General features: G+C 35.7%; 1 protein-coding gene across 2 annotated transcripts in view; it reads right to left on the bottom strand.

Moving 5' to 3' along the window:
- Window positions 1-24,596, bottom strand: part of LOC121375101 (cell cycle checkpoint protein RAD17-like) — a 34,071-nt gene that overhangs the window by 3,916 nt on the left and 5,559 nt on the right. For both annotated transcript variants that reach the window (XM_041502340.1, XM_041502341.1), the window contains exons 2-16: window positions 23,537-23,604; window positions 20,854-21,114; window positions 20,070-20,147; window positions 16,530-16,689; window positions 11,508-11,644; window positions 10,960-11,012; window positions 9,489-9,614; window positions 8,849-8,918; window positions 8,185-8,293; window positions 6,816-6,998; window positions 6,102-6,190; window positions 5,784-5,930; window positions 4,995-5,144; window positions 3,981-4,020; window positions 371-451 (exon numbers count right to left, since the gene is read on the bottom strand). In XM_041502340.1, coding sequence (XP_041358274.1) covers window positions 371-451; window positions 3,981-4,020; window positions 4,995-5,144; window positions 5,784-5,930; window positions 6,102-6,190; window positions 6,816-6,998; window positions 8,185-8,293; window positions 8,849-8,918; window positions 9,489-9,614; window positions 10,960-11,012; window positions 11,508-11,644; window positions 16,530-16,689; window positions 20,070-20,147; window positions 20,854-21,114; window positions 23,537-23,578 — 1,726 coding nt within the window. In that variant the 5' untranslated portion in view covers window positions 23,579-23,604. The remainder of the gene's footprint in view (window positions 1-370; window positions 452-3,980; window positions 4,021-4,994; window positions 5,145-5,783; window positions 5,931-6,101; window positions 6,191-6,815; window positions 6,999-8,184; window positions 8,294-8,848; window positions 8,919-9,488; window positions 9,615-10,959; window positions 11,013-11,507; window positions 11,645-16,529; window positions 16,690-20,069; window positions 20,148-20,853; window positions 21,115-23,536; window positions 23,605-24,596) is intronic.

Here is a 24,596-nt window from a genome sequence, read left to right as displayed (position 1 = left end):
TAAATTAATTTGCCTTGTAACCTGTGAGGGGGATCAGTGCATATTATATTCAGAGTTGGGAGCCAGTTGCCCATGCCTAAAGTCCAATGGCCATGAAGAAAACCCAAAGTTAGCACACGGTTTCTGAAGCAAACGAGAAGGGAGAGCATCATATGATAATTCTATTTTTTTTATGACTCCTGCGTCTGCTGCAATCCCATCCAATGTATACTTTGTTTAAATAATTTAAAAAAATGTTTGAGGATGGTGGGTATTTTGGTTTTCTAAATTCTTTTTGGCAATTTTGTTTTTAAAAGTAGGGTAACATTTGATACTGCCCCATATCTTGTGACTATAATATTAGAACTTTGGTTATTTCCCTTGGACTAACCTGGACTGTGAAGTGTTATATTAATCAGGTTCATGAAGGGTACAATTTCTGTCCACAATACTTCAGGTTCACAATGGCATCCTGAAAAATAATATTGTAATAAAGCATCAACAGATTTGTCCCCAAGAATTGTTAAGGCAATGCATGACCCCTACCGGACCCAACAATGTTTTGTATCTCCTAAGTTCAAGAGACAAAACTGTGTCAAACATGTGTAAATCGCCATGAAAGTCAAACATGATCTGTAAAAGTACATGATAAAGCTTTACACAGTATATTGAGGCATTGTAGAATGGGTAAATCGTATGAAAGTCAAACTTGATCTGTAACAGTACATGATAAAGCTATACACAGTATATTGAGGCATTGTAGAATGGGTAAATCGTATGAAAGTCAAACTTGATCTGTAACAGTACATGATAAAGCTATACACAGTATATTGAGGCATTGTAGAATGGGTAAATCGTATGAAAGTCAAACTTGATCTGTAACAGTACATGATAAAGCTTTACACAGTATATTGAGGCATTGTAGAATGGGTAAATCGTATGAAAGTCAAACTTGATCTGTAACAGTACATGATAAAGCTATACACAGTATATTGAGGCATTGTAGAATGGGTAAATCGTATGAAAGTCAAACTTGATCTGTAACAGTACATGATAAAGCTATACACAGTATATTGAGGCATTGTAGAATGGGTAAATCGTATGAAAGTCAAACTTGATCTGTAACAGTACATGATAAAGCTTTACACAGTATATTGAGGCATTGTAGAATGGGTAAATCGTATGAAAGTCAAACTTGATCTGTAACAGTACATGATAAAGCTATACACAGTATATTGAGGCATTGTAGAATGGGTAAATCGTATGAAAGTCAAACTTGATCTGTAACAGTACATGATAAAGCTTTACACAGTATATTGAGGCATTGTAGAATGGGTAAATCGTATGAAAGTCAAACTTGATCTGTAACAGTACTTGATAAAGCTACACAGTATTTTGAGGCATTGTAGAAAAAATGTCTGGAACTATATGTGGGACAGATGGATGGACATAAAAATTTCTGGAACTATATGTGGGACAGATGGATGGACATAAAAATGTCTGGAACTATATGTGGGACAGATGGATGGACATAAAAATTTCTGGAACTATATGTGGGACAGATGGATGGACATAAAAATGTCTGGAACTATATGTGGGACAGATGGATGGACATAAAAATGGATGCACAGACAGAAGGATTGAGATGAAACCTATAGTCCTCTCTGGTTAGACTGGTAGGGGACTAGTATAATAAAGTAAGGTTCACCTACATGTGTACTGTAACATGTCACACTCCTCATAATAAACACATATCAATATAATTAACCTCTACAATAAGCTAGCCCATGACACACAGGTCTGATAACCAATAAAAGTTATCATGTAGATAAAAATGATACGATTAATCAAGTTTAACTGACAAGGATTTTCATCAAATCTTGCATAGATGTTGGACCATCCCTGGGAAATATCCTACCAAGAACATCAAATTTTGTGAGTGTTATGTTGAGATTCAAATGTTTTCAGATGGTTGTGAGGCATGTTTGATTTACACCCTATGGGTGTAATGGAGTGGGATGTAGCCACTATCAAACTGTGTGTGTTATGTTGAGATTCAAATGTTTTCAGATGGTGGTGAGGCAAGTTTGATTTACACCCTATGGGTGTAATGGAGTGGGATGTAGCCACTATCAAACTGTGTGTGTTATGTTGAGATTCCAATGTTTTCAGATGGTGGTGAGGCAAGTTTGATTTACACCCTATGGGTGTAATGGAGTGGGATGTAGCCACTATCAAACTGTGTGTGTTATGTTGAGATTCAAATGTTTTCAGATGGTGGTGAGGCAAGTTTGCTTTACACCCTATGGGTGTAATGGAGTGGGATGTAGCCACTATCAAACTGTGTGTGTTATGTTGAGATTCCAATGTTTTCAGATGGTGGTGAGGCAAGTTTGATTTACACCCTATGGGTGTAATGGAGTGGGATGTAGCCACTATCAAACTGTGTGTGTTATGTTGAGATTCCAATGTTTTCAGATGGTGGTGAGGCAAGTTTGCTTTACACCCTATGGGTATAATGGAGTGGGATGTAGCCACTATCAAACTGTGTGTGTTATGTTGAGATTCCAATGTTTTCAGATGGTGGTGAGGCAAGTTTGATTTACACCCTATGGGTGTAATGGAGTGGGATGTAGCCACTATCAAACTGTGTGTGTTATGTTGAGATTCCAATGTTTTCAGATGGTGGTGAGGCAAGTTTGATTTACACCCTATGGGTGTAATGGAGTGGGATGTAGCCACTATCAAACTGTGTGTGTTATGTTGAGATTCCAATGTTTTCAGATGGTGGTGAGGCAAGTTTGATTTACACCCTATGGGTGTAATGGAGTGGGATGTAGCCACTATCAAACTGTGTGTGTTATGTTGAGATTCAAATGTTTTCAGATGGTTGTGACGCAAGTTTGATTTACACCCTATGGGTGTAATGGAGTGGGATGTAGCCACTATCAAACTGTGTGTGTTATGTTGAGATTCAAATGTTTTCAGATGGTGGTGAGGCAAGTTTGATTTACACCCTATGGGTGTAATGGAGTGGGATGTAGCCACTATCAAACTGTGTGTGTTAGGTTGAGATTCCAATGTTTTCAGATGGTGGTGAGGCAAGTTTGATTTACACTCTATGGGTGTAATGGAGTGGGATGTAGCCACCATCAAACTGTGTGTGTTATGTTGAGATTGCAATGTTTTCAGATGGTGGTGAGGCAAGTTTGATTTACACCCTATGGGTGTAATGGAGTGGGACGTAGCCCAGTGGTAAAGCGCTCGCTTGATGCGTGGTCAATTTAGAATCGATCCCCAACAGTGGCCCCATTGGGCTATTTCTCGTTCCAGCCAGTGCACCACGACTGGTGTAACAAAGGCTGTGGTATGTACTATCCTGTCTGTGGGATGGTGCATATAAAAAATCCCTTGCTGCTAATCGAAAAGAGTAGCCCATGAAGTGGCGAAAGCGGGTTTCCTCTCTCTCTATATATCTATGTGGTTCTTAACCATATGTCCGATGCCATATAACCGTAAATAAAATGTGTTGAGTGCGTTGTTAAATAAAACATTTCCTTCCTATGGGTGTAAAGGTAAAATCCATGGGAAATAAGCTCAAAATATACCTCTAAGTTTTGTATTAGATATATATAATATATGTACTGCTAAGGACAAAGAAGAAAGAAGGTACTACATAACTGGAATGGGAATAGGTTCAGGCACATCCCCACTAGGCTCCAACTTCTGGATAACCGGAAAAAGAGTGCTCTGGGTATAATGGGAGATTTTCAGCCAATCGGCTGTAGGGATGTCCAGATCAGTCCAGTGTAAAAGGAGTAAAGTGAAATAGGTCAAAGGTGAGGTTAAGTTGAAAAGAAATATTAAAAAAAACTAAAGATGATCTTGTTTTCATGTGACATCATTTCATTATACCAAGTAGTCTTAAACGTTTAACTCTATGTGATTGTCTGAGAAGGACAGTCTACATATGCTATCTATGCAACATAAAACCATCTTACCTCTAAATAATTCACAGGCAGTTTGACCATTCTGTCTTGACTGTTGGGAAAAAGATGAAGAACAATCATGAACATGTAAAACATTTCATTCCACACACTATCAATATAATGTTTTAAACTTCAACTTACTATCTACGTACAGTAACATAAAACCAGTGAAAAGCTATGCCTATGATATGCAGAGTTTGATTTAAAAAAAAGTTAAAGCCTAATATTTAGACTATAAGTGTTGTATCCATCGAAAACAAGACATCAAAAAAAATTTAAGTTTGATTTGTTTAACGACAGTGCTGAACACATTGATTAATAAATCATCAGCTATTGATGTGCAGAGTTTGAGTTTAAAATAAAGTTTAAGCTAAATATTTAGACTATAATTGTCTATATGCTGTGTCCGTTGAAAACAAGATATCAGAAAAAGTTGAAGTTTGATTTGTTTAACGACACCGCTAATCATCAGCTATTGATGTGCAGAGTTTGAGCTTGAAATAAAGTTTAAGCTTAATATTTAGACTATAATTGTCTATATGACATGTCCATCTAAAATAAGATATCAGAAAAAGTTGACTTTTGATATGTTTAACAACACCGCTAGACAAACATTGATAATCATCGACTATTAGATGCTAAACATTTGGTAACTCTTCAGAGGAAACCCGCTACATTTTACCATTAGCAAGGAATATTTCATATGCACTTTTTCAAACAGGACAGCACATATCACAATCTTTGATATACCAGTTGTGAGAAACCAGTTGGGATGGGGATAAAAAGAAAATAAATTTGATAACCCCAGACCCCACCCCCAAAAACACACACCTCTGCACCACAATGACACTAAGTAAAACGGGGAAAGATGTAGCTCTCAGCGGTACACAAGGTGCGTTGGGTCATAGGATCAATCACCCTCGACGGACTGTGTACTTTGTCTTTTCAATCAGTTGCATCCCAAACCCCAAAATCATCTTGTCCAGAACATAATAACACTGATGCTCCATTTTTAAGGAAGTTCACCTTTTTCTGTACAGAAAACCACTGTGACTTGTGTAACGGTTTCCAACCGGGCCCCACCCGCTGTGAGTTGTGTCTGGCAGAGTCAGTGTTGGAATGAATCACACCTCGGGATGCTATCGACACTGCGTAATTCTGCATTATTGATCGAGACTGAAAGAAAAAACAGAAGATTATAAAACAATATTTCCTAGATACATACCAATAAAGATGACAAAGATGACGTAATATTATCATAAAGAGTTTAAGCTGAATCCCCTCCAAATATCTTTCATTTAGCAAAACAGAACAAAATTATTAAATATCTACAAGTAACACATAATTGTGAATCATCCTTTTGGTGAATTATTAATGAAATATATCAATCTTTGTAACATGGCTCCAATTTAATTTTATTAATTTGAAAGTAAATTTGTATGAACTTCTGAGAAGGTACAGGTATGTATTTAGTTTAAGAAGCTCTCGCCTATACGGATATACTGTATTTTATTTCAACATAATTATACACGATACAGTAAAACAATGTCGTTTTGAAATACGAGGTCCACAAGAGATACAATGCATTGATTTATGGCAGCTGTATGACCCAAAACGTCAATGCACAAAATAACATGGGCAAAATCCAGCAAGAGAACTTACCATCGAAAAATACAAATTGCTTTAATTCTTCCCCAATTACTAGAAGTGAATGAAGTGAACTGTGCAGTGAGACCTAACTTGTAGAGTGCTTAGCAAAATTGGATTTTAAATAACTTTTATGATGTCTAAACATTATGTTAACAACCTACGTACTTCCCATTCAGCAGTAAAGAAATCTGCATCGCTGATGTATTCACTGGCTCGAACGACATCAGACAGATGGTTGAAAAAATCCATGTAGTTCTGATGTAAAAAACTTGTGAAGTAATCACCAGAAAGGTGAGATTTCTCAATGACATCCTGAAAAATAGTTAATACACACATAAATATCATCTTCATAAATAGCTCAATCCATCCCCCCTAACCCATCCCCCCCAATTTATACCTAAATCTATACATAGACTCAGTATGTATAATGCATGCTGTATATGAAAAGAAAAAGACGATGGGACCCAATATCTACCTACGTACCTCAGGAACAATGACCAGTGGATCACGGTCATGTTCTGACAGGTGTGGAGGTAACCGGGGGAGGCTGGGAACATTGGCTGGATCCTCCCCTGAAACACAAACTCAGTTCTGTTAGGAAGGCCAGGGCTAGCTCTATCTGAGCAGATAATACTGCAACATTATCTTTCAAACTTTCATTTTTATATTTTACTACAAAACCCACGATCATTTTTAAACAAAATATTAATCATTATATGAAATTATTTCACCAAGTTGGCAAATTTGGTGAGTGACAGAGCTGGTCCTGAACAAGACTTAATTAATATAAAAAAATGTCCCACTATCTTTCCTTTACAATTGTACTTGGTTATAAATATAGAAATAGCTTTAATATTTTTGACAGTTTCTTTTTAAAGTTTTAGACTCACATAACTTCAAAGGAGTGGCTTGAGTACTTTTATATACCATAATAATTGTATATTTTTACTGTTGTACTTTGGCCGTAATCTACACACAAGGTGAGATGTAAATAAATGATTTGATTGTTTGTCTGTCTGTCTATCTGTCTGTCTGTCTGTCTGTAATATCATGCTGTACACTTGTTATAAAAATTGAATGTAACATCCCCCTCAAACTTAACATCTCCGGACTTCATCAGTACTTTTTGCAATGAAATGTTTAATAAAAACTTACAATTATGAAATTGGTGTATGCTTGACAAATACATGTACTCACGCTTGCAGTGTAGTATTTTGCCAATGGCGTGAAAGAGGAAACAGGTTGTGTCTCTAGCTCCAATGCCAGATTCCGCAGAACACAATGTATCTTTGTTAAGACTCGTCTGATATTTTAGTTTCCTTCCAGATGATTTTGTTTTAGTTTTGGATGAATTTAATATCTTCTTCAAGTCCAAAGTATCTAAAATAATAAGTTAAGAAATATAACTTCTGCAATCAAATATAATAATTTCCTAGAATTTTATTGACTATTTTGGATCGTGAGTAATTGTTTGCAAGTGGAGTTCACAAAGTCTCTAACAAAACTTTCAATAATAACCAGACCAAAGAAGCATTCAGCACAAATGTTTTGTTGCCGATTCCTGATAATGTATTATAAGCTGACTGGATTCTGACCTAACACATTCATTTACTGCTACTGAGTGATTCAGTCAATTGAACAGAGGTCTACACTTAAACAACAATTTAGGCACACCTCACTGTTTAAGGGGAGCTATCATACTCACTCCTCATCACTTCCCTTAGACTAAATGAATGAATGAATGAATGAATGTTTAACGACACCCCAGCACGAAAAATACATCGGCTATTGGGTGTCAAACTATGGTAATGCAAATAAATAAAGTGATGATCAACATCAATATAAAAATTCAAGGTTTAAACAAAAACAGTGTAAAGAACTGCGCAAAAATACAAATACAAATATCACAGAATTTTACGAACACCGAATTTTATTCTAAACTTTAATTTGTGCTGTATTGGCCATTCTCAAAGAGAATGTTACACCCCTGCACCACGGTGAGGTTACAGCACGCGCAGGGGTCCCTTAGACTAGTTAAGGAGAGTAATCTTAAGTTCCTCTTAGCATGTGAATAAACAAACAAAAAAGTACCATAAAAAGATTTAAATATCATTGCTCAACATGGTAACATCTTTGATAATCTAAGTTATGGCAGCAATTAATCACTCCCCTCTGTATGTTTCACGGGAAAGTCTCTTTATACCCATGTCTTTAAATCAGCAAAGCATACAATTATATCAATGCTATTTAATTCAACCTACTGACGATTTTGGGGCCAGTATTTGAGAACTGAAACTGAAGAAGTAAACTGTTTTGAAAATAGACACATAGAAAATTGACTCTGTTGGAGCATTTAACAGAAACCTACATCATTAATAAAATACAAATCATCAGCCTCTTAGCATAACTGCCATAAATTGTTTGTTTTTTTAAAACACCACCCCAACAAAAACATTTTTGTTCTTGTTCAAATAATCTTTAAAGAATTCATTTCTGTTTGTATAAAAATAGGTTTTGTCATAAATAATAAACAATAAATATAAAGTAAAAGTATCAGTGAGTTTACCTTGACAACAAGCAAACTGTAAGGCATTAACAGCCGATCGTACATCCCCAGCACTGGACATAGCCACAGATTCTAGGACATTGCTTGAAGGGACAAAATTCGAGGCTCCCTGCATCACAAAATAAAAAGAAACATTTTGTATATTTTTTCAAGACCACAGACTAATAGCACTGTTACTTTTTATTTGGCAAAGGAATTCTTTTTAGCTTTTTTGAAAAAATAAAATTACCACTAACTAGTGAATGATACAGACTTAGTGCAATGTAAGTGGACTACAGCTATCCAGAAAATAACATAAGAACAATGTAACTGTTTTGTATTAGTGTATTCTTTAATTCCTAACATTTTACTTAACTTTAGTAAGTTACAAGTGGGAGATGTAGCCTAGTGGTAAAGTGGTTCTGGGATCGATCCCTGTCAGTGGACCCATTGGGGTATTTCTTGTTCCAGCCAGTGCACCATGACTGGTATATCAAAGGCCGTGGTATGTACTACCCTGTCTGTGGGATGGTGCATATAAAAGATCTTTTACTGCTAATTGAAAAGAGTTTCCTCTCAATATATATGTGGTCCTTAACCATGTGTGATGCCATATAACCATACATAAAATGTGTTGAGTGCGTCATTAAATAAAACATTTTCTTCTTTCTTTTTATTAAGTTACCTGATTTAATGCCAGATTTGCAATTCGTGTTAATACTTTAATCATCATGGTTGGTGCAACAGGATTAAAACTGAAAAAGGTGGAAGTATGTATTTATTAATACAACAAAATACATGGATCATCTGCAAACAAAGAATGCAATAATAATTAAAGACATCTATATTGTCACACATGAAAATAATTGAATGTCTACTAAAAACTCTGCAAGGAAAAAAAGAAAAGAAAAAGAAAAACAATATTAAACAGTGAATTAAAACAAGGATCTCTACACATAATTCACAAATTTATTTCTGAGAGTTGATAAACCACTGATAAAAAGGGCAAAGAATTTTCTATAAATGTCAAAGGAGATCTCAACATATTGTTTACCACCAAAGGTGTTCTATTCATATCTAATATAAAATATTTATTTAAGAAATGTTTTTCCAGGATAATAAAGACAAGATATATATTTTTTTACATTAGATCATTCAAATTATAACAAGAAAAACAGACTTTTAGCTATGCAAAGATTTATAAATGAAAATTCACAATAACTGATGATCAACAAGGCTGTAAACTGTGTTAAACTGAATGACGAATCATCTGGTCTGGTCTGGTCTAATTAACTAAGGTGTGTACAGGTGTAATCAGTTCTTACCTGATGGCTTCAATCTGAAGTTCGTCACGTATGTCGGCAGGAAAGAGAAGCCTCTCATTAGATTCTCCACTTGTCGTGTCACTGAGTGCGAAGACCAGAGGACAGCGACCCACGTGGCGATACTTCCTAAAGGTAGAAACTGAACTGGTAGTCACTTCACTACTTCCTAAAGGTAGAAACTGAACTGGTAGTCACTTCAAAAACCTGATGCTTCCTAAAGGTAGAAACTGAACTGGTAGCCACTTCAAAAACCTGATGCTTCCTAAAGGTAGAAACTGAACTGGTAGTCACTTCAAAAACCTGATACTTCCTACAGGTAGAAAATGAACTGGTAGTCACTTCAAAAACCTGATACTTCCTACAGGTAGAAAATGAACTGGTAGTCACTTCAAAAACCTGATACTTCCTACAGGTAGAAAATGAACTGGTAGTCACTTCAAAAACCTGATACTTCCTAAAGGTAGAAACTGAACTGGTAGTCACTTCAAAAACCCGACATGTTCCACAGCTCAAAATTGATTTTATGGAATGAGAAACAATCTCCGCTCACACTGGAACAAATTCTGCTTCAGCCAATTTTTAGAATGAATCAATTTTTAACAACACACCAGCACGAAAAAACAATTGTTACATACACAAGAGTATGTTTTTGAAAATAATTAAAATGATGTTAATTTAAGAAATATTTTATTAGCAAATTCTACAAACTGAGAAGCAGATCTAAATCGCTTTGCTCTATTTTTTTTTATATATAAATATAGTAATTTTATTTTTTATTAAAAAAAAAAATATTGCCAATCCTAATGTCAATATAGTTGGCACTAATTTCTTAATCTAAACAGCCATACAATGCTTTAAGCACAGGCATAGACAGGATTTTATTCATGTCTATCGCTTTAAGATAAGAAAGCAAACGTTACTTGTCAAATTGATTGTCAGCAAACTTGAGTATTTTGAGAGGCAACTGCCTCCTCCTCCAAATTATTTCCGTGCTTATATCCAATTAAGGTTCAAGCACGCTGTCCTATGCACACACCTCAGCTATCCGGGCTGTCTGTCCAGGACATTGATTTAGTTGTTAGTGGTTAGCGAGAGAAAAAGAAGGAGTAGTGGTCTTACACCTACCCATCGAGTCATTAAAACTCACTCTGGGTGGGAGCCGGTACAGGGCTGTGAACCCTGTACCCACCAGCCTTATGTCTGATGGCTTAAACATGACATCACCAAAGTCTCTTGCTACATGTCAATTTTGAGACTGGAGTTCACCAAGGGAGATAAATCTGTGACCTACTGCACCACATGTGAGTATTCTATTACTAATCTTCCCCATGTTATGACAGCAGCATATTTCATGCATTTCAAACAGATACTTCAACTTTTATTAATGGAAGCTAATTCTGTGAATAGGAAGAAACAGACAACCACACCGAGTAGAGAACAAGTCAATTTTATTCAGCTGTTTAAGACTTACCTAAGAATATCATGGAAAGCGACAATATCACGAAAACATTGGTTTGGCAGCTCCTAAAAAGAAATCAAATAAAAACTTCTTTTTTTTAAACATGAAGGTAGATTATTTTTACGTTCACAATCTGGAGAAATGTTGAATGTTGTTAATTCCTTCTTTTTGGGGGGGGGGGGGGGGGGGGATGTGGCACGGGTGCGTAGGTATGTTTCACATTATTATCAAAAGATATTTGATAAAAGTTTATAAATTATACGCTATTGGATGTCAAACAGAGTAATTGTAAGATATTGTCTTCTGAGGAAACACACATTTTTCCATTAGCAGCAAGGGATCTTTTATTTGCACTGTTCCACAGACAGGACAGCACATACCATGGCCTTTGATAAACTATTCATGGAGCACTGATTGGAAATACGTCCACTGAAGGGATTTGATCCTTAAAGTCAAGCCGTTCAGGTGAGTGCTGTACCGACTGAGCTAGATCCCACCCCTTATAAGATGTATAAATCTACTAAAATCTACACAATTAATAAATATAGAAATACTGGCACCTCAACAAAAATAATTTTCTTGTTGGACGACTGTGAACCAAACATGTCGAGAGAGTGGTACTTGTTAGCTCGTAGCAGGAAGTTCTTGAATTGTGTCAACTGTGACTCGTACCGACACACATCCACTCGGGAGTTCTCTACAAGAAGCAGAACACAGAACAATAATAAGATCATTTCATTTTACGCTTTAAAACGTTCACTTTATAATAAAGTAAAGACAGAAACGAAAATGTTTATAAAATTGTGTTCAATTTTACTGAAAATTCTTCATTAAAATTGCTGTTTGGCTGAAAGGAAAAAGGACTGTTTGGTAACTCTTAAATAGCGACATAATTTATATAACTTTCCCTATCTTCCGTATAGTGTGCAAACTGAAAGCGATGTCGTGATAACTTATATAACTTTCCCTATCTTCCGTATAGTGTGCATACTGAAAGCGATGTTGTGATAACTTATATAACTTTCCCTATTTTCCGTATAGTGTGCATACTGAAAGCGATGTAGTGATAACTTATATAACTTTCCCTATCTTCCGTATAGTGTGCACACTGAAAGCGATGTCGTGGTATCTTATATAACTTTCCCTATCTTCCGTATAGTGTGCATACTGAAAGCGATGTAGTAATAACTTATATAACTTTCCCTATCTTCCGTATAGTGTGCACACTGAAAGCGATGTCGTGATAACTTATATAACTTTCCCTATCTTCTGTATAGTGTGCACACTGAAAGCGATGTAGTGATAACTTATATAACTTTCCCTATCTTCCGTATAGTGTGCACACTGAAAGCGATGTAGTGATAACTTATATAACTTTCCCTATCTTCCGTATAGTGTGCACACTGAAAGCGATGTAGTGATAACTTATATAACTTTCCCTATCTTCCGTATAGTGTGCACACTGAAAGCGATGTCGTGGTATCTTATATAACTTTCCCTATCTTCCGTATAGTGTGCACACTGAAAGCGATGTAGTGATAACTTATATAACTTTCCCTATCTTCCGTATAGTGTGCACACTGAAAGCGATGTAGTGATAACTTATATAACTTTCCCTATCTTCCGTATAGTGTGCACACTGAAAGTGATGTCGTGGTATCTTATATAACTTTCCCTATCTTCCGTATAGTGTGCACACTGAAAGCGATGTCGTGATAACTTATATAACTTTCCCTATCTTCCGTATAGTGTGCACACTGAAAGCGATGTCGTGATAACTTATATAACTTTCCCTATCTTCCGTATAGTGTGCATACTGAAAGCAATGTAGTGATAACTTGATAACTTATATAACTTTCCCTATCTTCCGTATAGTGTGCACACTGAAAGCGATGTCGTGGTATCTTATATAACTTTCCCTATCTTCCGTATAGTGTGCACACTGAAAGCGATGTCGTGATAACTTATATAACTTTCCCTATCTTCCGTATAGTGTGCACACTGAAAGCAATGTCGTGATAACTTATATAACTTTCCCTATCTTCCGTATAGTGTGCACACTGAAAGCAATGTCGTGATAACTTATATAACTTTCCCTATCTTCCGTATAGTGTGCACACTGAAAGCGATGTCGTGGTATCTTATATAACTTTCCCTATCTTCCGTATAGTGTGCACACTGAAAGCGATGTCGTGATAACTTATATAACTTTCCCTATCTTCCGTATAGTGTGCACACTGAAAGCAATGTAGTGATAACTTATATAACTTTCCCTATCTTCCGTATAGTGTGCACACTGAAAGCGATGTCGTGGTATCTTATATAACTTTCCCTATCTTCCGTATAGTGTGCACACTGAAAGCGATGTAGTGATAACTTATATAACTTTCCCTATCTTCCGTATAGTGTGCACACTGAAAGCGATGTCGTGATAACTTATATAACTTTCCCTATCTTCCGTATAGTGTGCACACTGAAAGCGATGTAGTGATAACTTATATAACTTTCCCTATCTTCCGTATAGTGTGCACACTGAAAGCGATGTAGTGATAACTTATATAACTTTCCCTATCTTCCGTATAGTGTGCACACTGAAAGCGATGTAGTGATAACTTATATAACTTTCCCTATCTTCCGTATAGTGTGCACACTGAAAGCGATGTCGTGGTATCTTATATAACTTTCCCTATCTTCCGTATAGTGTGCACACTGAAAGCGATGTAGTGATAACTTATATAACTTTCCCTATCTTCCGTATAGTGTGCACACTGAAAGCGATGTAGTGATAACTTATATAACTTTCCCTATCTTCCGTATAGTGTGCACACTGAAAGTGATGTCGTGGTATCTTATATAACTTTCCCTATCTTCCGTATAGTGTGCACACTGAAAGCGATGTCGTGATAACTTATATAACTTTCCCTATCTTCCGTATAGTGTGCACACTGAAAGCGATGTCGTGATAACTTATATAACTTTCCCTATCTTCCGTATAGTGTGCATACTGAAAGCAATGTAGTGATAACTTGATAACTTATATAACTTTCCCTATCTTCCGTATAGTGTGCACACTGAAAGCGATGTCGTGGTATCTTATATAACTTTCCCTATCTTCCGTATAGTGTGCACACTGAAAGCGATGTCGTGATAACTTATATAACTTTCCCTATCTTCCGTATAGTGTGCACACTGAAAGCAATGTCGTGATAACTTATATAACTTTCCCTATCTTCCGTATAGTGTGCACACTGAAAGCAATGTCGTGATAACTTATATAACTTTCCCTATCTTCCGTATAGTGTGCACACTGAAAGCGATGTCGTGGTATCTTATATAACTTTCCCTATCTTCCGTATAGTGTGCACACTGAAAGCGATGTCGTGATAACTTATATAACTTTCCCTATCTTCCGTATAGTGTGCACACTGAAAGCAATGTAGTGATAACTTATATAACTTTCCCTATCTTCCGTATAGTGTGCACACTGAAAGCGATGTCGTGGTATCTTATATAACTTTCCCTATCTTCCGTATAGTGTGCACACTGAAAGCGATGTAGTGATAACTTATATAACTTTCCCTATCTTCCGTATAGTGTGCACACTGAAAGCGATGTAGTGATAACTTATATAACTTTCCCTATCTTCCGTATAGTGTGCACACTGAAAGTGATGTCGTGGTATCTTATATAACTTTCCCTATCTTCCGTATAGTGTGCACACTGAAAGCGATGTCGTGATAACTTATATAACTTTCCCTATCTTCCGTATAGTGTGCACACTGAAAGCGATGTCGTGATAACTTATATAACTTTCCCTATCTTCCGTATAGTGTGCATACTGAAAGCAATGTAGTGATAACTTGATAACTTATATAACTTTCCCTATCTTCCGTATAGTGTGCACACTGAAAGCGATGTCGTGGTATCTTATATAACTTTCCCTATCTTCCGTATAGTGTGCACACTGAAAGCGATGTCGTGATAACTTATATAACTTTCCCTATCTTCCGTATAGTGTGCACACTGAAAGCAATGTCGTGATAACTTATATAACTTTCCCTATCTTCCGTATAGTGTGCACACTGAAAGCAATGTCGTGATAACTTATATAACTTTCCCTATCTTCCGTATAGTGTGCACACTGAAAGCGATGTCGTGGTATCTTATATAACTTTCCCTATCTTCCGTATAGTGTGCACACTGAAAGCGATGTCGTGATAACTTATATAACTTTCCCTATCTTCCGTATAGTGTGCACACTGAAAGCAATGTAGTGATAACTTATATAACTTTCCCTATCTTCCGTATAGTGTGCACACTGAAAGCAATGTAGTGATAACTTATATAACTTTCCCTATCTTCCGTATAGTGTGCACACTGAAAGCAATGTCGTGATAACTTATATAACTTTCCCTATCTTCCGTATAGTGTGCACACTGAAAGCAATGTAGTGATAACTTATATAACTTTCCCTATCTTCCGTATAGTGTGCATACTGAAAGCAATGTAGTGATAACTTATATAAGGTAGCCTTGATTTTGAATAAAATTTGGAACCTTCAGCATAAGTATTTTTTTTAGGATGCTTTGCAGCACTTACATGATTGTAAAAATAGGCATAAAACTTTTTTACTCATTAGTAGGAGCACAAAGAATACAATAAATATAGAATACTACATTATTGGCGGTTAGATACCATTTATCTTACAAACTAATGAGCGAAAGCTAGATGGTTACGTTTTTAAACAACAAGCTGTAACCAAGATAAATGGTACCTAAAGGACACTAATATAGTATTCTAATTCTTACATATCTTAAAAACCAAAACATGTTTAAAATAAATTTAAAAGTTTTTTTTCATCTGAAACTTATTTAGGGCCTTAGCGTTTGTAGTTAACTGATGTGTCACAAAGAATTCAATTTCAGGTTAACTTATATAAATACATGTACATGTGTATGTCACAGAGTAATCTATTTTGGGTTAACTTATACATGTATGTCACAGAGTAATCTATTTCTGGTTAACTTAAACATGTATGTCACAGAGTAATCTATTTCAGGTTAACTTGTACATGTATGTCACAGAGTAATCTATTTCAGGTTAACTTGTACATGTATGTCACAGAGTAATCTATTTCAGGTTAACTTGTACATGTATGTCACAGAGTAATCTATTTCTGGTTAACTTGTACATGTATGTCACAGAGTAATCTATTTCAGGTTAACTTGTACATGTATGTCACAGAGTAATCTATTTCTGGTTAACTTGTACATGTATGTCACAGAGTAATCTATTTCAGGTTAACTTATACATGTATGTCACAGAGTAATCTATTTCTGGTTAACTTGTACATGCATGTCACAGAGTAATCTATTTCGATTGTGGCAATCTGTAATTAATTTTAGAGCCACCGCCCACCCACCCATTAAAGAAGCCTATAGCTGCACTGGGTACTTCAAGAACAAACCAAAAGGACTGAAACTATCTGGGAGGAACTAATCTGATGACTGTGATAAATGTTATAGTCCACACCCACTCTATTAAAGAAGCCTATAGCTGCACTGGGTACTTCGAGAACAAACCATAAGGATTGAAAGCATCTGGGAGGAACTGATCCGATGATGGCACAACTGGATTTGTCCATTCTTGAACTTCACATTTCAGGTCTTTAGCCAAAACATGGATTGTGGCAGTCTTCCCAGCCCCAGCTGGTCCAGTCATGAGAAGAATTGGAGCTTCATGCTGTTAAAAAGAAATTCATTCTCAACCATATGACTGGAAATAAACAATATTGGAAATAATGAATGACCCCAGCTGGTCCAGTCATGAGAAGGATTGGAGCTTCATGCTGTTAAAACAAAACGTGTTTTATTACTCCTGCAGGCACTCATAATGGGGAAAATAAAAATCATAATTTCTCACTGAGAAATTATCATGCATTGGTTTAACGTACAATACTATTGGACGATTTTACGCCAACAAACCAATCACCTTGTCGGTACTAAATGTGACATCATCACAATTTGGTAAAGCACACACAATGACGTCAAGTAGTTTAAAGCGTTTCCATTCACATATTTCTGGTTTCGGTCTTAAACTTGTAATAAAATAGTAGTTCAATGCATTTTATTACAGATTTATTTTTACAGAATATATAGAACTTTGAGTTTCAAAAATTAGCTGTGAACCGTGAATAAAATACAAAATTAAACCAATACCCAGAACAGTAAAGTAGTTTTCGTCGTTTCTATATACGTGGACGTGTAGCCGATGTAGGCTATATCGAAAATAAAGGCTTTTAAAACCCCCAAATAGCTGAGGTAATAAATAGAATAACAAACTCGGTACCAGTTATGAAATAATTTTCACTTGTCACTCGCTAAAGCTTGTGACAAGTTAAAATTATTTCACTCGGGACATAAATTTGATAATAACTGGTAACTTGTTTATTATCCTCTATATAATCCATATGACCAGAAGTAAATACATGTAGTACTATAAATAATGAATAACAAACATGTATGTTACTCATATCTCAAGTGCATTAGTGCCAATTAGTTTCAAGAAATTATGATTGTACTAATAGTTAAAGGTAGAGTAAACTCAAACAAGAGCCTTATGTGTTGGAAAGATGCATACCTGAACCACCAACACATACTGACACTTTAAAGGTAGAGTAAACTCAAACAAGAGCCTTACATGTTGGAAAGATGCATACCTGAACCAACAACACATACTGACACTTTAAAGGTAGAGTAAACTCAAACAAGAGCCTTACGTGTTGGAAAGATGCATACCTGAACCAACAACACATACTGACACTTTAAAGGTAGAGTAAACTCAAACAAGAGCCTTACGTGTTGGAAAGATGCATACCTGAACCAACAACACATACTGACACTTTAAAGGTAGAGTAAACTCAAACAAGAGCCTTATGTGTTGGAAAGATGCATACCTGAACCAACAACACATACTGACACTTTAAAGGTAGAGTAAACTCAAACAAGAGCCTTATGTGTTGGAAAGATGCATACCTGAACCAACAACACATACTGACACTTTAAAGGTAGAGTAAACTCAAACAAGAGCCTTACATGTTGGAAAGATGCATACCTGAACCAACAACACATACTGACACTTTAAAGGTAGAGTAAACTCAAACAAGAGCCTTACGTGTTGGAAAGATGCATACCTGAACCAACAACACATACTGACACTTTAAAGGTAGAGTAAACTCAAACAAGAGCCTTACGTGTTGGAAAGATGCATACCTGAACCAACAACACATACTGACACTTTAAAGGTAGAGTAAACTCAAACAAGAGCCTTATGTGTTGGAAAGATGCATACCTGAACCAACAACACATACTGACACTTTAAAGGTAGAGTAAACTCAAACAAGAGCCTTATGTGTTGGAAAGATGCATACCTGAACCAACAACACATACTGACACTTTAACAAATGAAAAACGCGTAATTTTAGAATTAATAAAAAACAATAATTATTCCTTCTAACTGGAGGCAGCCATTTAGTTTTGTTTTTGTGACGTCGGGTGGTATAGCTTGGGGCGAAGTGACGTCAGCTCCGTCCAACCCCTATTAAGCACAGTGTAAACAAACGCTCTAATTTACGACAAGGCGCTTCGCTTTCATCAACCTGACTTGTAAAACAACATAAATGACTTGATAGTATAATAAACTATTTAACTAAATATATTTCAATTTGCATCAATAGAATGAAATGGAGTTATAGTATTTTTCTCTTTAAAACATTTCCAAAGAAAAAATGCTTATTATTAGACCTATTGGTAGGATACATTCAAGCAAAAACGACCACTCATGATACCCAAGTGATAATTTTCTTTTTTTTGAGACTACGTAATTGGTCAATTTTGTGATTTTAGATGGGAAAGTCTACTTAATCAAAGGTTTTACAGAATTACTTACAGTAATAAAGTGATAATGTCCATTACGATTTGAGGGCGTCCGCGCAGCTAACAGACAATACCTTGTGATCTTAATAAAAGAGGCACGTCTTTTTAGTGTGTCTAGACACAGTGTCTGGGGACCGTCTAAATAGACACCTGCCAATCAGGAACCACAGGTACAGGCCACGAAAAGAAAATACCAATTAACCAAGAACACACTCTGATTATTATTTCAGTACGTGGGTTAATTTATGTACAAAACAAGTATGTATTATTTTTCAATACAAAATAAGCCACCATTGTCAAAGTGTTGAAATAACTGTATTATGTTACCGGCTTACTGGGATGGGTATTATTACAGAACATTGCGATGCATCTGCAAAAAATCAGGTATGTTTTGTTTCTTCAGTTCGAAGACTAATTCCTGACGTGACATGTTAGGTATTACGTAACCACCAGCTCGCCAGAGGGCGTATTCACTGGGATGGTACAAAATGACTGCGCCCGTTATATATAATAGCCGACACATTTAAGAGTTTTATTAATTAACTATACGATTATACTTGTTGATATTAAGCAATAATGTGCGTTATATATCGTTGAATATGCATACCAGGCCAAATGCCTTAATTGTCGCTTCCTTTAAGGGACTTTCTTGGATTCTGAAGTTATTGTGGTCGTAAAAAGAATAACTTCTAAGCATATCTGAATTTTGATGCAAAGCAAATGACCAAATTCAGAATCTGTTAAATGTACAAAACTGGATGACAATTTGTTTTTAAACTTTCTCCTAACTGGGCAATAAAAGAATCCATTTAGTAGAGCACATATATGTTCTTACAACAGTCTGCATAGAGAAGAGCTAAATCACTGTGCTAAGAACAGTCACAAATGTGATATTTAACTTAGTAGCATTTTGTGCTGTGAAAACCAACAGGTATTATTGAGGAAGATATATCTCACCAGAAATGGGTACCATGAAAACAATGGAAAATAGTACATGGGATGTTTGGATCAGCCTATACAATGATGGGGAAATGTACTAAAGTGACTGACACATCAAGTTAATGTATGAAATGAAAATATGTACTACCTTCAAGTTAATGTTGAAAACCGTCCTGTAAGGCAAATATCAAAAGCAATGCAGTGTCACTAAAACAATTAGTCAGTGCTCGTGAAATCAGAAAAACTAACTTTGTAAACATCTTGGCATTTACGGAGGAGCCATGTTTCCACTTCTTCAACTTTCTTTTTGTGTACAGCAAGTTCTGCCTGAAAAATAAATGAATATTAATATTTACAAAAATCTGAATAAAAATATGGACACAACATTCAAATGTACAACATGTATTGCTTATCGTTTTGACTACTACAGGAAAATATAGTATACAGTACAGATATTGACCAGAAATAATAATTGAAATACTGGGATATGAATCATAGTTTGTTTCCAAAAACACACACAAATAATACTTATGGTCCCAATTCACATATGAACATTATTTCATGTATTTATAAAAAGGTTTATGTGAAAATATAGAAGTAAAATTATAAATTTGTACCCATTCAACATGGTTTTTGGCAAAATTTAATCTTGTAGTCAGAAAGCTAATTAGAAAATGACAGTTAATTGGATTAACATTTAAATAAAAGACTACATGTACATTAAAACTAATTTGAATTTGTGTCGGCAGGGGGCTGAAGCATACAGCATTTGTAATCAACAATTGCTTATTTACAATACAAGCATTCTAAGAGTGTTTCTAAAACAATACATGTCACCTACTGGCCCCAAGAAATGTCCATATCAATGGACAATCAACAATATAAAGAAATTAACAAATGGTTAATCTCACCACTGGCAGGATGACCACAAGAGCACACATTTTAAAACTTACGCCGGACTAAAGTTAATTATTTAATGTAAATCTTGAACAATACTTCCAACTCTATGAAAAATGCTGTCTTAACCACACACCTTATTTCTTGGATCAAACTTTTCAGCCCACAAATCTGTATTGAGAATTGCTTTGAGTTTTTTGTCTTTTCCTTTTACGCAAGTGGTTAGTCTATGGACTGGCTCTTGTGAGAAAAAGATTTTCACAGAAGACTGTTCCCGAGGGCGTTTCTTTGCATGACTTGTGGAGGGTGTGGCACTCTTTTGTCGCGTAGACACAAGGGATGAAAAACTATCATTTGCAAAGTCATCAAAGGAGGATGCAACCCACTGTATAGACTTCTGAAAGGAAGGATTGTAAAATTATACATTTATCAGTAATTACATGAACATTTAATTATATACTAGGCTTCAAAAAATGTTGTATGTATTTCTATAATTTTGAATAATGGATAGAGAATCTGAGATGTCAAAACTACATCATTTATAGATAAAAATAAAACATAATAGGCTGAAGTTTCAAAACCTGTTTATGTCTCACACGCATGTAACTACATACATTTACAATTACTTAAACACCTGTTTATATCTGACACGCATGTAACTACGTACATTTACAATTACTTAAACACCTGTTTATGTCTCACACACGTGTAACTACAAAGATTTACAATTACTTAAAACACCTGTTTATATTTCACACACACGTAACTACGTACATTTACAATTACTTAAACACCTGTTTATATCTGACACGCGAGTAACTACGTACATTTACAATTACTTGAACACCTGTTTATATCTGACACGCATGTAACTACGTACATTTACAATTACTTAAACACCTGTTTATGTCTCACACGCGTGTAACTACATACACTTACAATTACTTAAACACCTGTTTATATCTCACATGTGTGTAACTACAAACATTTACAATTACTTAAACACCTGTTTATATCTGACACGCACTAACTACGTACATTTACAATTACTTAAACACCTGTTTATATCCGACACGCATGTAACTACGCACATTTACAATTACTTAAACACCTGTTTATATCTGACACGCGTGTAACGACGTACATTTACAAGTGTACATGAAAATAAATAATCTCATTATCTAACAAGAATAGCACCAGTCCTAGATGAATAAAACTATTCCTTGTCAAGTTATGCCATTTTTAATATCTCTTAGTTAAAGTGTGTTTTGTTTAATGACACCACTAGAGCACATTGCTTTATTAATCATCAGCTATTGGATGTCAAACATTTGGTAATTCTGATGTATAGTCTTAGAGAGGAAACCTGCTACATTTTTCCATTAGTGGCAGAGCATCTTTGATATGCACCATCCCAGACAGAATAGCCAATAGGTCCAATACCATAGCCTTTGATGTGCACCATCCCACAGACAGGATAGCCAATAGGTCCAATACCATAGCCTTTGATGTGCACCATCCCACAGACAGGATAGCCAATAGGTCCAATACCATAGCCTTTGATGTGCACCATCCCACAGACAGGATAGCCAATAGGTCCAATACCATAGCCTTTGATGTGCACCATCCCACAGACAGGATAGCCAATAGGTCCAATACCATAGCCTTTGATACACACCATCCCACAGACAGGATAGCCAATAGGTCCAATACCATAGCCTTTGATGTCCACCATCCCACAGACAGGATAGCCAATAGGTCCAATACCATAACCTTTGATGTACACCATCCCACAGACAGGATAGCCAATAGGTCCAATACCATAGCCTTTGATATACACCATCCCACAGACAGGATAGCCAATAGGTCCAATACCATAACCTTTGATGTACCAGGAGTGGTGCACAAGCTGGAATGAGAAATAGCCCAATGGGCCCACTGACAGGAATCGATCTTAGATCGACCATTTATCAAATGAAGGTTTTACCACTAGGCTAAGTCCCATCAAACATATCTCTTTAAAAGTTTATTTTGTTTAACGACACCACTAGAGCACAATGATTTATTAATCATCGGTTATTGGATGTCAAACATTTGGTAATTCTGATGTATAGTCTCAAAGGAAACCCAATACTTTTTTCCATTAGTAGCAAGGGATCTTTTATATGGACCATCCCACAAACAGGATAGCACATACCAGTCTTTGATATACCAGTTGTTGTGCATTGGCTGGAATGAGAAATAGCCCAATGGGCCCACTGACGAGGATTGATCTTAGACTGACCATTTATCAAATGAGAGATTTACCACTAGGCTACGTCCCATCAAACATATCTCTTTAAAAGTTTGTTTTGTTTAACAACACCACTAGAGCACAATGATTTATTAATCATCGGTTATTTGATGTCAAACATTTGGTAATTCTGATGTATAGTCTCAGAGGAAACCCAATACTTTCTTCCATTAGTGGAAAGGGATCTTTTATATGGACCATCCCACAAACAGGATGGCACATACTATGGCCTTTGATATACCAGTTGTGGAGCATTGGCTGGAATGAGAAATAGCCCAATAGGCACACCGATCCTAATCCACCCCCACATATCTTTATAAACACAGTCAGCAACATACATGTAGGTCATATAAAATGTGCAGCAAATTGTGCAGGGGGTTTAGACTGTGATGAGCAGTCTTTAAGGGGGAGTAAAGGTGTGTGTCAAGTCTGTCATCCCCCAAAAAAACATTAAGTGAATATACAGTGATATAAAACAGTGCCATAATATAGGTAGACTAGTAGCCACTAATTATGCCATTGATACCTTTGGTTTCACAACTTTTGTAATAAAGACATCAGGATCCATTGGTGTGCTGATCAATACTGTCTAAGCTGTGAAATATAACAAGGTTCCATAAAACACACATCTTTAAGGGACATTCCTGAGTTTGCTGCATTGTAGGATGTTTCAGACTAATACAATATTTCTACGATTAAAATTACATATGAAATATATTTTCTTGTTTAGAATTCCAATGTCTGTATATTCAATGTGTTTCTGGTCATTTTAATATTTGTAAGAAGCACAAACTGGATTTTGTCTTCAAATAATTTCGAATATACGAAAAAAAATATTTTAAGAAATAAAATGAAATTTAACATAGTACAAATATTAGAACAATCAGAAACACGTTTAATATACAGCCACTAATATTATATGCAGAAAAATATATTTGATATGTAATTACAATTGTTAAAACATCTCTGTTAGTCGATAACATCTGAAAAATTACAGCAAACTGGGGAATGTCCCTTTAATGAAAGACAAAAATACACTATCCTCAATGGCAAAACACTGTTGTTAGGAGTGGTCAGAACATTTGCATACATTTGATTTTGGAAAAAATTAAAATGCAATTGTTTTTCAATTGGTTTATCCTACATACAAACAAACATCCTGCAAAATGTATATCAGGCCATGAATTTGGTAAACCAGAGGGCAAGGCCATTTGGCCTAGACCAAAGGAGATGACATTTTTAGAGCAGGGCAATAAATCAACTATCATTAATATAACAAAAGTACCCATTGATAATAAAGTATGAATGGTTTCATGTTTCCGTAATACAACAACATTGAGGAGTAGTGTTTTTAGTATGATGGCCAGTTAAAATAAGGCACAGCCAGTTTGGCCGAGATTCTGTTTTAATTTTCAGAGCATTGGGGCATATGAGTAGGTCATTGTGGCAATTTGCTGCATGGCACTCATTAAAGTCAAGGTGATAAACATGACCAATATACATAATATTACATGCAAAAATTAATCATGGCCAAATTGAGTACAAATATGCTGACCTTAAAACCACTGGAATGTTAAGCTTTAATT

Source organism: Gigantopelta aegis, chromosome 6 (genome assembly GCF_016097555.1).
Source record: "Gigantopelta aegis isolate Gae_Host chromosome 6, Gae_host_genome, whole genome shotgun sequence".
Taxonomy (NCBI): Eukaryota; Metazoa; Mollusca; class Gastropoda; order Neomphalida; family Peltospiridae; genus Gigantopelta; species Gigantopelta aegis.
This window is presented reverse-complemented; position numbering and strand designations above follow the sequence as displayed.